We start from the raw sequence: 16,408 nt of genomic DNA on the forward strand, positions 1-16,408 counted from the left end.
TAAAGCAGTGCCCTACTGGGAGAATAATACCAATGTAGTTAGAGGAAAACTGGTAACAACTCACCTCCTACTCCAGATTCTTCATAACAATGCTGTCAAGTCTCTAGCACCAAGATTTTGGCATATAGCAGTTCCTCACGTTCCTCAGTCTCTGGCTGTCCAGTGCAGCACACACAGGGCTTCACTCCTGCAGTGCTAACCAGTCCCATCACAGTGGAAATCAGAGAACTCTCCTGGCTCTGCCTGTTCAGGGCTGTGTTTAGTGGTATGAATATAAGGGCCTTCACAGCTGTAATGTCCTTCATGTTCTTCCTGGCTCTGCCCTTACCCAGTCTGTGGTGTTCAGGAACCTACTCTGCCTAAGTGGCTACTCAATCCTTCTGTGTGTAAGATATGATACTCAGGTCAAGGAGGGGCAGAGTAGACAGCAAGTTAAGTTGGAGAGAGGAGTTATCAGTTTAGCTCCTTCAAATTCTCATAACATGTTAATGAGTTTGATTTTTCACACTTTCTCCACCCCCACTAGAGACACAAACGGCACTTAAATTTATCACACCAGGGCCTCAGCCTTCCTGTTCTACAAATACCTGCTTCTACCATGCACGGTGATTGTGAAGGTAAATCCGGAAGTATGTCTCATACACTGATATTCCAGAGAACATAGTGACAAGGCTAGGAAAGATGGCAGTGAAGGAAAAGAATAAAGGAATATGTTGACCAGCTGTGTCAAATCTTCATCCTCACGCATTCCATGTATTTTTGCCTGCCTTGGCTCACTACGAAAAAAAGCCCCAAAACTAGTCAGAGATTAGGAAACTAAAGATTGCACCATAACACATGTTCACAATGGGGCTGGATAAATGCGTCGCTGTCAACCTCAGAATTCCTACCTTCACTTTGGCAAGCAAAATAGCTTTTTATAAGGCATGCATACATTTTCATACAGATTCAGGGAAGGAGGAAGACTAAAAAGAGAGATTAACAAATTTGTATGTTAATAAGGACAAAGTTACTGCAACAAACTCACTTAACACCTGTTCGAAGCCTCAGTATTTTCTGATCATAAGATATTAAAATTAGAATATGTTACTTTTATTAAGCTACATTGCTCTTTGTCATAAGCAAGACATTTTTATTTGCTAGGTATTATTTGTGAAATACAAAGTATTTTGTTGAATTCAGTATCTAAAATAACTTTTAAAATACAAAAGTTTTCCCAGGACAAATACAGCAAAAACTCATTGTATATGTGCATAGGTTTGTCAGTGTCTCTTTCACAACTTTGGAGTCCATTCTCTAGTTTCAATCAGATTTCACTGCAGGATCAGTCCAAGAACTCTTTTGAGATTCAGTGCCCAACCATAGGCTTCAAATTTCTCTGATTCTTTAACACACTGAAGGGTAATTTTCTCTCCATGCAAAAGGCTAAAAAAACAAGAGTTCTTGGCTCCTTCGTCCTACCCATCCATAGACCAGCAGCAGATTCTTCCCCAGTCATCACCAACTAGGAGCTTAGAGGAATTTCTTGAGAAAGAAATAAAAAGAGAAAAATGTTTACGAACAAGACACAAATAGGACATGTGAGGATGCAACATTCAGGGGAGTAGGTTATCTTTAATGTTAAATGTGAAGAAAAATGATATAGAGTAGACAAAGATTTGTACTTCAAAGAGTGAATTCAGAATTGGATCCAAACTTTCCTGGAGTTCAGTGGGTTAGCTGTGGACAATCTGGCCAGGTCAGAAGCTCTTACCTTTCTCTGAGACTCTATGAATGTTAAATAATTTGCTGGCCAGACTTGTTAGCATATAACATCACGGCTTCAGCCACTGAAGTCTCTGCTGCATGTAGTGCCACCAACAACCAATTAAACCAACCCTCTCCCCAAACTTTCCCACTTTCAAAACATATAAACATCACAGTTACTAAGTGCTCTAAATCTGAGCATGTAGAACATAGGAATCATTTTAGCAACTATCACTTTTGAAGAGGAAGACAACAACTGTTTTACAGTACATTGTAACATCCTGAGGTAGGAGATATCAACAAGTATTACAGCCAGATGAAACTGCAGGGGGGCATTGAGTAAACTAAAATACTGCCGGCTGTGCGAACTGAGTGAAGTTTAATAAAGTTGTCCTTTGTCCAAAAACTTCCTGTTTACATTTTAAAGAGATGGCATCTCTAGCAACTCCTAGGATAGTGTTTTTTTCTATGGTGCAGAGACAGTGTGGCAGCTACTGATCTCTACTACTATTCTGGCCGAAAGCTGCTATTTCTCCTGGGTTGTCTCCTTTCTGACCACTGACTATCCTAACATCTTTCACTTAATAAATTTAACCAGATAAATCTCCCAGAGTGACTGCTTGGCTAAGATGGCGTGATTTGACTGACATTTTAGAAAAAAACCCACAATGACAGCACCATAAAAGACAAAAAGCCAGCAGTAACACAAACTCCAGAATTAAATAAAGTGAAACATAAACCTGCTGATGTAGAGCAGAGCGGTGGAGCTCCAAGCTGGCACCACGCACTCTGTTGGACACCAGCTGTAGTGCAAAGGGAAGGACAGTACCTGGATACAGCCAGTGCTGTCACTGCTGGGCTGGTCTTGCTTGGTTTTCCAGTCAAGGCAAGGCTGGGATTCAGTTCCCGACAAAGAACAAGATGTTTTCCGTGCTTGTTACCTGTTGTGTGGTTTAAAAATAAATATTTAGAAAGTATCTGGGGGCAGCATGGATGGGATTGTTATTATTTACGGTCAGCAAGTTGTTAAGTTGAGAACAAATATATTTAATCTCAGCCTGTGCTGTTGCAAAATAGGCCCATCCCAATTTAATTTGTGGCTATGATAGTTACATGTGCTGACGTGCGGCTGTATCAATTGTGTGCTAAATTGGATTTGTGTATTATTGCTTTCTAAATTGCAAGCCTAGTTCAGCAAAATTGTTCATCAGTTTTCACTGGCTCTATGCTTAATAAGATGCCCCACAATACCTTGCTGCCAGGATATAATACAGCCCATAATTGCCTAGTAAAAAGAAATTACATAAAGTCCTGGTATTATCAACTTATCTAAATCTGCTCATAGGAGAACCAATAATTAAATGCTGAGAACATTTCACATACACACACATACATACACACACACTTAACAATATAACTCAATCATAGCTACTTTGGTCTTTTTAATGACTGTGTTTTGTATTAATTTTACTTTCTTTAATGTGTAGAATGAGATCTGGGAATATTTGGCCATTTAAATAATTCTGAAGTCATCTGAATAGTTTAAGGGAGCATATCACTGCTTTGATTACACCTCTCAACTCTTGAATAAAGAGCAGTGTTGTTGTATGCATCTGAGAACATGTGTCCTTATGCTTTTGTGTGAACAGGTGCGTGTGTCTACACATCACAAGATGCCTGGTAAACACTTGTCTTCTTTTATGATCTTCTCTGAAAAGGGCACAAACAGGAGTATTTTGCTGTGTTCCTGTGGGCAGCTTTTAAGTCCTAGTTTGGAGAACTGTTGAAGATATAAATTCTAAAAATATCAAAAATCTCAGTTTGCTCCTAGACATTCTATGCAATTGTACCCAAGTAAACAGGACATGGAAATGTCTGCCACAGCAAGTTACAGACAGGAACTCAGGAAATTCTTAGAACAAATTGGATGTTTTTAGACATAAAAAGAATCTGCAAAATGACTACATAATACTACGAGGATTTTGGAAGGAATGTTTAATCTTTTGCTTTGATTTATGGCAATCTGATTAGAGACCACAATGAAACCAAATATGCAGCTACCACAGACAGACTATTTAATGTCTGGTATCACTGGTATTCTTGTACCTTCTCTAGATGCATCTGGCTCTAGCTACTCTGAGGTGTCACAAAAGGTAGGATGGGCATCTGGTTTGTTTGGCATTTCCAATATGCCTCTGTATGTATCAATATTTTCACATCGCAATCTAAATAACGTAGATACCAAGTTACATGAACAGCACTTCTGATGATCTCAGGGGTAATGCCCAGTTACTGTATAATTTTTTTAATGCAGATGTTACATCTATAGCATTATATTTATGCAAATTGCATGTCTAAATTTGAAGTAATAGAGAATGTCTGTAATGGGGATCACAGAAAATAAGTTGTGTAAATTATACATACTAACACCACAATTCCTTTCTCTTATAAAATCTGCTGTAAAGAGAAGCTGTACTATTTAGGATGTGCCTTTAAAGCTCCCTGGCAAGTTTCAGCTCCTGTATTTTTCAGAAGAAAGAAGTGAACTTGTGCTGGTTTAAATATCAGGCAGCACTGTAGCGCCATCGTCTTATTGACCTCAGCTCTGCAAGAACTCCAGAGTGTCAGCTTCAGCCAGGATACTAAGTACAGGCCATCAGCAGAGGTACCAAGGGAATGGGCTTTCTGGAGCCATGATAGTTCATTAGTTTCACATGTTTATGCAGAAAGGTGGTCTGTCACGCTTGGCAGAACCCATGACAGACCCTATGAAGACACTTCAGCTTTATCCAGGCAGGATGTGCTCATAAGACTGATGGCTCAGGGGTGCTTTCTGTCTCAAAGGCAGGGCGGTGGCTACCCACTACTTCTGCTGCTCGTTACAGTAACACTGCACCAGTTACTCGCACACCACTGTGCTCACACACCATTTTCTACCTCACAACCAAACTACCTCTGCAGCACACAGTCACAACACAGTTTACAGCCCACCCTGTGGCCATACCCATGTTGCCTGACTCTTCCATCATGCCTCTCTGCAGCCTCAGTCCAGCAGCTTGGTCTGGGGTATTGGTGTATTCAGTTTTCCACAGCTGTGTCAGCAAGGAGGCAAAAATGGAAAAAGCATGGATTATAACAATGGAGCAAGAGAGAGCTGTGGCTATCTGCTTCCAAGGAAGGGGTGGAAACTGGACTTCTATCATCAGAGCAGGGGTTTACAGTGTCCTCTCTCCCTCTGCCACTGTGCTGCAGGGCATCACACTGAAGAAACGTATGCACAGAGCTGGTGGGGTTTCTGGGCTGACACACTAACAAGAGTCCCAGTAACCCAGGAAGCCGCCAGACTGGAGGTGGAACCAGCAGTGAATTCCTGCTCCTGATAAACTATTACTTAAGAAATGGCTATGAACCAACTCACAGAAACCAGACCAAGACATATTTCTGATGGGCAGTATAATTTTTACTTTCAGACCACACATTCTCAAAACTCTTCCTGAATGGCAAAAATTCTTCCATTCAGGAGGATAAAAGTTGACAGGAAATGGATATTTTACTCTGATTTTCAGCTTCTGACATGGGCTTTTAGTAGCTCTGTCCATCAATTTAGGATGCCAAATTCTGCCTCTGGTCTACAATGAATGAGGATTCCCTCTCCCCTCCCATCCACCTACCCTCACCACTCCATCTGTGCTTCCTGTGATGATGATGCTGCGTGTGTCCCAGTCCAGCACTTCGGCAAAGCAGCAGCAAACAATACGGCTTTCGGGGCTGCAGGAGGTGTTAACGGTTGCAAGAAGCTGACCATTAACTGTCCACAGATACAGGTAAGAGCCAGCACAAGAGATAATATCACTCTGTAACAAAGCAAGAGGCAACGTTTCAAAATCCTACACTCATCCTCACAACTCCTAAGTGCTGATTATAAATTACAGAGTTTCTCTGACTTTAATTCTGACCTTTGTTTTGCTTCCGGGCAGATGATTTAAACCAGAGACAGTGAAAAAATGATACTTTATTCTCATGAAAAGTTCTGACATTTTACACTGTAGAATCCGAAAACAACTGTCTTGCATTTAGTCAGATAATGCAGGAACAAAGTGTGTGTTTGTTTGTTTTCATTTTTTAAAATGAAAACATTTTAAAAATGTTCCTTTCCTATTTTCCAGAAAATGCAGGTTTTTAGTAAAAAAGCAGATTGACAAACTGATCTAGCTACTGTCAGGGACAGGGTCTGTGCACAGGCAATGCCTAGCACAGGTTCTGGGCCAGGACTAGCACTCAAGTGTTACAAATAAGCATTCTCTTAATTAAGGACACGGCATTCACCTCCTTTGCTGCGAAGCCTTTGGTGATTTCACAATCCTCCTCTGCCCCTCACAGGGAGCTTAATGTCATCGCATTTTTAGACTGTGTTTTGCATTTGGCCAATGACCAGCTCAGCAATCAGTGAGCTGCACTTCTGATGCAGGGAACACCCTTTGCAACTGAATCTCTGCCCTCCCTTCCCTTCAGGTGCACAATCTTACCGCAGACTGCATGTAAGGAGCAAATACACAGATAACCCCTTTGGGTCAAGAAACACATAGAACCAAGAGCCAATGCTGCAATTTTAAATTATCTTATCAAAAGTGCATTTTGAGCAAGTTAATAATTCAAATTCAACCTAACCTTTCCACCCCTGATGCATGCTAAGAACCAGTTAAATGGAGTACCATCAGCAAAGTCATCCAATTCTGGTAGAGGCCAGTGTGCCCTTAAATCAGCAGCATGCATCTGTTTTAAATCAACTAACACTATACCTCACCCGTGCCTGATTTGGGGCTAGAGCTCTTCACACGGCAGGGCAGAATATTGAAGATAAAACAAGGATAGCACATTCAAAACAGTGTTGGCAATAATTAAAGAGATTAAATGTCAACTACCTTATCTGCATGAGAGTACATAATGTCCAGGCATTTGGTAATGATCTAAAGAGTTTTTCGGGTCTGGACCAGGAATTTAAAACTAACTGAAATAATTAGTTACAGCAAGCTTTTACAGTTCTCCTTAGCTTATAAACTTTTTGGGACAGCCTTTTAATTTTGTGTCTGCATGATACAAACACCATGAGGTCTGAATCTACAAATGGAGCTTCTAGATGTTCAAGCAAATATAAAAACTAATATTCACATAACAAAGAGCTGTATAGGGTTCTTATTTCACAGAAAAGTATGTGGTTCAGAAATTTGTTTCCTTCAAAATATTCTGAATTTTCCAGGAAAAAACCTTGTTACCAAACGTGTAATTTTGTGTCAATATAAAAATATTTATTTTAGTGCAATGGAAACATTTTGTTTCTATCTTCATGTTATAATATATAAATATATAGAGAAAATTTAATAAAAACATGTTTCAGAATTCAACATCCTATTCTGCTACAGTCAAGAATAATTTTTCATCCACAATGTCTATAATCCTTCATACTTTTTGTCTTGAAGTTTCAGTCACACTTTCCTAAAGTTTTTGGTCTTTTAAAGGAATGTTTCTGCAGACTATTGTCCAATCAGTTTAACCATTGCACTCCAACAAGCTAGAGAACTGGTCTTGGATTGATCACCAGACCCTGGCATAGACCATCTTGTTATTGGTCGCCCCCAGAAGAGGAGCTACCAACTAAAAAAGCTACTGTAAATGGTGGGCTGTTACCTAGAAAGGACAGGGCTCCATCCTCTTGGGGCCTGCATCCCCAGGTCTATGCCAGCCCACCCACTCATTTCTGAACGCTTGGCACTGCTTCAGCCGGCTTTGTGCAGGACCACCAGGGCATCCTGAACTACTGGCCTGCTGAAACCACTGGTCATTTGATACTAACCAGGATCACTGTTGCAGGATTGCTTAATTCCCATGTTCAATTACTAACCATCTCACTGTGTAGTTAATAAAGTTCTAATACAAAATTATTAATTTTGCGCAGACTAAGTAGAGAATGTCTGCTTGGTTTCTTACTGCTATGAACTCATTTTTGCCTCTCTTGTTACAAGCTCTGGTACTGGATCCAACCTTGAGTTGTCTGAGCAGTGTAATTCTACTCAAATATGTTAAAAGAGACAGAAAACACAAATGTACAAAACATTTTTGGATGACAGAAGTTGGAAAAAAACCTCATCCAGAGTGTTTACAGTAAAATCCAGTCCAGAGTATTTTCCTATCAACCTCCCACACCTGAAAGTAAAGGGGAAAGCAAAAAGCCAACACTGTACTGTGAAGGTGTAAGGAAGTTGTCAGCTGAGGCAGCAGACCAAGACCTAACACGTCTCAGCTGACATGGCTCTGCTGTATGAATGTCAGGAGAAATTAATGAAATAATGGAGGCAATAAGGTTATGGGTGAGCCAAATCCAGGAGCTACTAGGGTAATACTTCATGCTCTGTAAACTAAAAGTTGTTTAATCCTGCTGTCTACCCATCCAAAGATGCTTCTACTTTAGCTACTCAGTCTAAGATGTTGCTTTTAGTGCTTTCCTCTCATCATTAAGAACACTATTAGCGATCTCTGTAGAAAGAAAAAAAAAAATCAATGTATCAGACTCTCAGGATGTTTTTATGTTGGGAAGAGCACCCATTAAATTATCATGAAATGTTCATGGATACATCAGAAGGAAGATGATAAATGAAGATCTTACTGTTGAATTGTTGATGGCAACAGAACAGAGGCTTGCCCCATGGGCAGGAAGCTGGTTTATGTACGTCAGCCGGTTCAGGTCCCAAATGATGCAGGTTCTGTCATCAGATCCACTCACAAAGATGCTATAGGTCACAGATGCAGCAAGGCAGGTCACTGCCTGAGTGTGGCCATACAAAGCCTGGCGGGTAAAAAGCAACCAATAAACAACAGCAGAGGGTGGCTGATTTACTAGGGAACCACAGTCCTACCATCATTTGCTTAAGTAAGAACAAGCAACCTAGTCATTCCTTGCACAACTGAAAAACGTATGAGGGGGAAATCCCAAAGGGTCTTACAGAAACATCCTTGTCTTCAAATTGTGGTTGAGGAAAGTTTAGTCTCCAAGACATTAAATGATTTTCTCCAAGCTGCATGCTAACGTGTATGCCCTTGGCATACATTTCAGACTCTCTGACAGTGCTTTGTGCTCAACAACAAAGTACCATTTTTCACTTCAGTCCATACAGTTTGAAGTAAAATTTCTGCTTGCAAATTACTATTTCTCAATAGTAAACAAACAAACAAACAAACAAACAAAACCCACACAAATGAAACAAAACTTATCAGGTTGTATTTCATGACCTTCCTCTGTCATCTTTTTTTTTTTTTATTCTGAGCATATACGAATATTTTTTCAATTTTACTTAAGAAAAAAATCAGCATTTGGGGATAAGTTTTACTTTAAAGCCATATATTAATTCCTTTCTCTTTCATCATTAACCAACGTCCTTTTTTTTGTTTGTTTTATAGGTTCTAGAGACATCAGGAGTGCCTAGTTTAATTTAGCCTTAAACAGTTTCATAAAAAAAGATTATGCTTTAGGCAATTTAATAGCACGGCTAGAAATTGTGGATAGAAGTATACTGATGACAGTATAGTTTAGTGCAGCATTCTCGTGTGACAGCAGTATATATTTCTGTTGCGTAATCACAAATGAAAGCAAAGCCTGTAGGGCAGAGAAAAAGTCCTTCACAGCTTTCCTAAAAGGTCTTTCAGGGCTCCATTTTTAGCTGCCTTACTGTGAAAAATCAGACCCACCAGTTTTAATGTTGGCTTTAACAATAAATGTGTATTCCCTGCTGGTTTTCTCTACATGACATAATTAGCACATCGTCAGGGTCTGTCTCAGTTCAGCATGGAGCAGGAGAGCCACAGGTCCTGGGAGATTTTTGCAAACACATCTCGTAGTCTTTTCCAATGTGTGACCATGAGGCTTAACTCTTGCTGGCTAACGTGCTGCCACTTGCCAAGGTTACTAGGATAAGAGTATTCAAACATTAATCCACTTGTGAAGAAACTGAGCTGCAGCAGGCTATGTACTGCTGAAGGTGACCTGCAACTGCAAAGGATGAATTTCAGCTTGCGATGTATACCATTCACAAGAACTGCTGACTAAAAATACTGGCATTAAATGAGGTCTCCAACAGTGGTTTTCAGAGGTCAGCTTTGGACTGGCTATAGAACTGTCTCTTTACAAAGGACTGGGCATAACCCAGTGCCTATGCTTGAGAACTACACAAGACCTCTGCAAAAAAGGGCTGGAACAAGGCAGTTTCAGGTGCTCCAAATTGCCCCTTCTTGCTCCAAAGCATGAGAGAAAATGTACCCACTGTGACAGCATCCAAACCGCCAAGTCAAGCCAAGCTAAGCTCCTGCTCAAGTTTTAATAAAACCTTTTTTTTTCTTTTTTTTTAAACCCCCAAAAGATCCTACCTGGCAGTGAAGTGCTTCAAATATAAGCTGAATGTCAACCAGAAGGCTAGACCTGAGCCTGGTTATAATCTCAGCTTTAATCCACTAGTGTCTCGATGCATATTAATGCAAAAACTGTCTCGTGCTTTTAGCTCTCTACCATCTTCTACCATTGTTCTGCAAAGACTGACAGGTTTTTGCTTAATGGAAAATATCCTGTGGCATATTTACAAAAGGAACTGTGAGACCTCTCTTCAGAGTAAATTCACAAATATCTAAAGACAAAAAAGAAGACCAGCTTCATTGCAGGAATTCTTAAGTCCATGAGAAATTTAACCAAGTTTGACCATCCAACTTAACTGGCTGACATAGACACAGACACTTCACAGCTATGCTCAGCACCTCCCTGAGAGGTCTGTGTGGCAGACGGCACAGCTTGCCTGGGTGCTTCTTGCAGTCTAGACTTTCATTTGGCCCAGAAATTCTGGGGACTGGACTGCACATGTCACTCTGCTCATGAACACTGAAGGAACTGGTAAATAGCACAGATCAATACTGAGGCTATTATGCTCAATCTTTAGTGTTCCACATAACTGTGGAAGTAGCTCCTGCTAGAGAGGGAAAAGTGACTTTTTCTGCTGAAATATAGTTTCTGTACTTTACTACATTCCAAACCAGAATGTGTCAGTCCCGTGAGACAGCTGGTAAGTGAATAGCATCCACTTTATAGTACATCAGCTTTACTTAAGCAAAGCTCACTCTCTCAGGAAAGATGATACTTTTTTTTTTTTTGTTCAGCAGAAAAAGAAACTACCATGAAACATTGAATTACATGAAAGCAGCAAGTAATTCACAGGAAGACATTTAGAACCATAGTTCAAATTTACATTTATGCCAGACAGTCATTAAAAAAAAAAAAAAGCCTCTGCAAGCAAAGAAGAAGAAAAAATACAGAATTTGTCATTGCATGATCTCATGCCACTTTGTGGACTTTGGATAATACCAGATTAATCATAGTAGAACACATCAGCAAAGCTGATTTTAGATTGTTAAAGAGAAAGGCATTATATTGGAGATAAAAGACATCCTCTTTGGTTGCCTAAAACTCAAACAGACCCCTGACTGGTATCATTTTGATGTTGATGAAGATTACTGATTATGCTTTTTTCTACTGCTATTTCTTCTATTTCTATGTCCATGTCCTGGCCTGGAATAATAACCAGGTGTATTAAAAGGTCGTCACTGAAGATCTTGTCTCATATTTCTGGCTTCTTCTCCAGCAGAGAACATCATAAACCTCTGAAGAAAGACTGCTCTATACACAGTTCCCCCCCAATTTCAACACACAAGAATTTCGGATAAATTAAGATCTAAATACTTCTCTGGCACCCCAACAGACATTGAAGTTTTCACATCATTTAAGAACAAATAAAACATGTTTTGGTTCAGGGTATGGAAAGCACTGAAATATTGTCTGAATATCCCTCCAGAGCAAATGAACAAAAGAAGCTTCTAACACTTGGAGGCCTTGCTGACCAGTGAACCCTTTAGTAGTTCACCTAAAAGCAGTAGAGCTTTTTCTGTTTCTAGATTCCTCAGGGAAAAAGGGTCCTATTCTGCCTTTCAGACATGATAGAGCTGTACTCTAGCTTTACTTGTAAAGCTGAGAACTCACCATAGCTGAACTGCATAAATCTTGCATGAGAATTCACTTTTGTAAATGAAATAGCATTTATACAGTTGTTTGATGACTATACATGAGCTTCAAATCAACAGCCACTAAAGGACTTCGGACAATGAGGATACAAACCATATCATTCTTATTGGATGCATCGTTACCTCATGGAATAACAGATAAACCTTTCATATTCTGAATTCAGGTTGAGAGAAAATAATCAAGAACTTTGCCTAGCTGAGCCTTCAACTCCATCTGCTAAGTTTGCCAAGTGTTTTGAAGATCCTGTCCACCACTGTAGGAGCCCCAAAAGAACTACCGGCATTCCCATGTGATACTGGTTTTAAAAAATAATCCAGGGGCTGGCTGCACTTCAAGTGAGGAAAACAGATGCCTTACCTTCATGGTTTCTTTGATCATGATAAACTTTGGAAATACTAACAAAATGGGGGGAAAAAAAACCACACACACACAAAACAAAAAGAAAACAAAATCCATAAATAAAAACAACCACCACAGACCACAACCAAGCAGAGTTCATAACTGGAAGCTGTGGGTAAAAGGCATATTATCAGCTCCGGACCTGGTAACAGGCTGTCACATGATAACATGATACTGCTGATTATTGTTTTGTTTTGTTTTTCTTCTTTCTTAATTCAACCAAGGGTGTTTCTTCTGCCACTCATATGAGAGAAAGAAACTAGTCTTTTGGTTTTCATCAAGTTACTATAGCAAAAGAGCCACAGTACTGACCTGCCTCAGGTTTAGATGTTTCACTTTGTCCTTGACCAAGGAAATTTCCCAGACACACACAACTGAGCTTGTTCCAGATGTGATTATGGTAGTTGCTGAAGGACACACAGCGCAGAGGCACTTTCCCCAGTCTGCCATGCACTCAAATGTAGTCACGTTCTGTACAAGAAAGCAGCTTTAAGTCAAATGCTCATCTGGTGATTCCATGCATTTCTTAAAACCAAATGGCAGATTCAATTTTCAGAGCTCCATTTTGACAAATTCAGGAAAGAAAAACTCATCTTAAGCAGTCTATGCTTACAGCACAGCTGCTGTACACCCACAGGCTGTGGCTGGATGCAGCTGTGCCATCCTCTAGGGGCCAAACAGGAAAGCTGGATGAAGGTCAGTGTCTTAGGAGAGCTGGCTCCCAATCCCTCTTCTTTCACAGACTTTCGCATAACTTCAGGCAAGCTCATTCTGCCACCATATAGTGACAGGATGCGAACATCCAATACAGATTAAAAAGAAAGTTCAGGCTGTGATGGTCCCTGCTAACAGATTTAGTGCCAGATTCTGCAATCCTCCTCCTACCTGGACTGAGAAGCCAAAAGCCACAGCACTAAATTGCATTCTGTGCCAACAGCTCTGTTAGCAGTAGCCAGATCAGACTAATTCAAGGTCAGGACAATTGCACATTGCTACAATCACAGCACAAACATCCTTCTGCTCATATTCTGCATTAGCTCTCTTCCACACAATGTGGGCAATGCTATAGTGCTAATGATTCTGGTGGAGCTGGATAGCAGAGCTGCAAAAACCATACCACAGACAGAACAAACTTTTACCTGCTTACAATGAGGACAAAAATTTCTTTTAAGCTCAAGTCCTCTGTTGACCCAGAGAGAACTCAAGCTGGATTCCCAACTACTTCTAGTAGTGACTGTGTAATCAAGCTCACTGTACTCAGTGTCACTAGGCTCAGTGACACCCTGGCTTTTGAAGAGACAAAACAAATTATTTTTTACCTACAGCAACACTATGAACTGCTAAGCACTGTTTTTAATTGAAGTTAATGGAGAAAACTCTCAAAAATTTCATGCAGGGAACAGAAAGTAAAACACTAAAACACATCTCATGGCTTTTTCACTTCCATTGACCGTGGGTATGTCTATAAAAACATAGTGATGTGTCTTGCACAAATAAGTCAGTATCTTGCTGAATTACATATTCTGCTATTCTGATACCCAAGCTAAATCAGATGACTTTTCATGTCATGAAATTGTCCCAAAAACATCCAAAAATCAGTGTGGTCGTAGTAGAGGAAGAAACTGAGCCTGTCAAGTGCCCTAACAAGCAATGTGATGACATAGACCATTGATTTTTAACAGTAAAGAAGAAAGAATATTAACTTTCTAGAATAGAAGACATTATTATTTTGAATGAGTGCAGTGGGCTAAGCTTGGGAGCCAGAGGGGAATTGACAGATGGTCTTATCTTAATTCCAGCAAAAAGTTCTGCACAATGAAATTTCTAATTAGTGTCCAGGAGACCTTGTATTGTCCTTATATCCTATGAAATGGGGTTTCTCCTTCATTTTGACAGACAACCCAGTCACTGGAAGGAAAACCTGAGATAATTTAGAGGGGAAATGCCACATTTTTCAACAGGATAGAGTGACTTTATACTCTGTTGGGATATCCAACTTGAGATTCCTCAAGAAGCTTGACTGTGAGAAAGCCGTGTACAGCCAAAGAACACACATATAATTAATTTCTGGAATGCTTAGACTTTTTCTTATTTACCTTCTCAGACCCATAGTTGCGAAAGCAGCAGGTGAGGTCCTCAAATCCCCAGCAGAATGTTTTGCTCCAAAGAGGAGGAATCAAAACTTTATTTTTTTCAACAGCCAGGATACCTTTCTCAGTATAAACAATGTGCCCAATAGCTCCCTTGGGATTGTCTGGCAAGACAAAGAACATATTTAATTCTGTTGTTTTCAGAGCACTTATGTGAATTTTCCTCCTTGTACAGCTTGTGTGGTGAGGCTGGCAAGTCCCACAGCTGGACCCAGTGCTGTGGCCAGGCCCACAGACAGAAATCCATGCTACAACTGCGATTCCAGATGGAATACTGGAAACACTCCTCTGCAACGGACCAAAAAAGTCCGTGCAGAGGGGGCGACAGGCTCCAAAGGAGGGGGTTTAACAGCAGTGCCATTGAACTCCTTTTCAGGGGCAGACTGCTCTATGCCATGCACTGCAGAGGATGCCAGTTACATCACCAACAGCCTCTGTAATCCAGCTACAGGAGCCCACTGTCCCCACAAAGACGTGTGTTGTAAAGAACATTGCTGTGGGATGAAAAAGTAGACAAACTGAAGTTTTTTCCAGGCTTCTTCATGGTAAGAAAAGGAACAGACTAAGAAAAAGAAAATATTTGAAGGTCAAGAAATGGAGAAAGACATACAGTATTTGCTGTTGAATATTAAAAGAGAGAATGAGAACAGTAAGCTTTATGTTTCAACATTCAGAATGTAGAAGAGAGAAAAGATTTATGTGTCTTATAGAAAAAAAAAATTCTGAACTCTACAACAGAAGTTTCAAGATTTCTTCTGAATATTTGTTTTCAATGACCACTCACAATACACATGTACACAAAAAAATGGCAGAAGGGATCTTGATTGTACCAACTCATACAAAGCTGTGTAACTATTTTGGTGCTCTTGAAAACCCAGATTCACACCATCCAATAATTCTGCACTTATTAGCTCAGAAAATGGAGCATAGCCCCTGCAGCACCTTTTATTGTAACTGGTGAGAGCTTCAGATTTTGCAGGCTGCTCACAAAAGGAGGAAGAATTCCACTTGAGTGAAGGGACAGCACAGTCTCTCTTCCTGATGAACTTTTTCCTTGGGCATTCCTGGATGGATGTGGTTTAGTGAAGAGCTAGAGCAAAGGAAAAATCACTGAAAAATTAATCTATTTGCCATATCATGCAGTAGAGATGTCTGTTTAAAACCTTAATCGTAGACTCCAGGACAGTCATACATGAAGCTCTTAATTGAAATAAAATCTTACTCTTATTACATTTTTGTCAGACTACATCCCTTCCTCACAGAGATAGGAAGCTAATACCAGCAATTCAGGAGAAGAGAGAAAAGCATAGGGCAGACTTGGAGCTGTTTTTATTTGACTATACCCATTCCCAGAGTAGTGGTTACTCATGTGACTAAACTGAGATTTGATGCCACAGCTGTATGGAATACAACAGGAACAGCATGATTAGAAAGTGGAATCACATACCTGTATGCGGGTGCATGCTGATGTAGTACACAACATGGAAAAGTCTATAGCCCATCTTTTGGCAAATTTAAATCAGAAAATGTCTCTGATTTAAACTTCTATTCTCACTTTCCAGTTGAAATACTAGATTATAAAAATAAATGATGCTCTCTACTCTCATAATAAAGTGGTACCTGCTTTGGTATCTGTCCAAAGTTGCTGATAAAACCCAGGATGGTGCTCTTGATCAGAGGATCTTTAATTTTGTTGAGGTCCGTCTTGTCTCCGTAGAAGTATGGGTGATAGGTGTTAACTGCCTCCACGGCAGCTGAGCCATGTTGTTTGTGGCCAAAAATCAGATCTATCCAGCGATGAAGGTGTGCACTGACATAGTCACTTTCCAATGCCTGAAACGAAAAGAAAATCAATTAATTCAGTAGAGTGCATTAGTTAGAAATACATTACCACTTTCTAATCCCTGCTGGAGACTTAAATTCTCTGCAAGTGAATTTCCACACTTTCAGTTCCTCCAGTACAAACATTCTCAGCACATCCTCACAAAATGTGACTAAAGAG

The 16,408-nt window shown here is 40.1% G+C and overlaps 1 protein-coding gene across 3 annotated transcripts in view; it reads right to left on the bottom strand.

Annotated features, from left to right (window-relative positions):
* Positions 1 to 726: 726 nt before the first annotated feature.
* WDFY4 (WDFY family member 4) overlaps positions 727 to 16,408 on the bottom strand; it is a 140,498-nt gene continuing 124,816 nt past the window's right edge. For all 3 annotated transcript variants that reach the window (XM_082054359.1, XM_082054360.1, XM_082054361.1), the window contains 9 exons: positions 16,027 to 16,239; positions 15,349 to 15,496; positions 14,353 to 14,510; positions 12,569 to 12,727; positions 8,408 to 8,587; positions 5,418 to 5,600; positions 4,751 to 4,838; positions 2,576 to 2,687; positions 727 to 1,524 (listed from right to left, as the gene is read on the bottom strand). In XM_082054359.1, coding sequence (XP_081910485.1) covers positions 1,458 to 1,524; positions 2,576 to 2,687; positions 4,751 to 4,838; positions 5,418 to 5,600; positions 8,408 to 8,587; positions 12,569 to 12,727; positions 14,353 to 14,510; positions 15,349 to 15,496; positions 16,027 to 16,239 — 1,308 coding nt within the window. In that variant the 3' untranslated portion in view covers positions 727 to 1,457. The remainder of the gene's footprint in view (positions 1,525 to 2,575; positions 2,688 to 4,750; positions 4,839 to 5,417; positions 5,601 to 8,407; positions 8,588 to 12,568; positions 12,728 to 14,352; positions 14,511 to 15,348; positions 15,497 to 16,026; positions 16,240 to 16,408) is intronic.

This window comes from Streptopelia decaocto (assembly GCF_964273445.1).
Source record: "Streptopelia decaocto genome assembly, chromosome: 5".
Taxonomy (NCBI): domain Eukaryota; kingdom Metazoa; phylum Chordata; class Aves; order Columbiformes; family Columbidae; genus Streptopelia; species Streptopelia decaocto.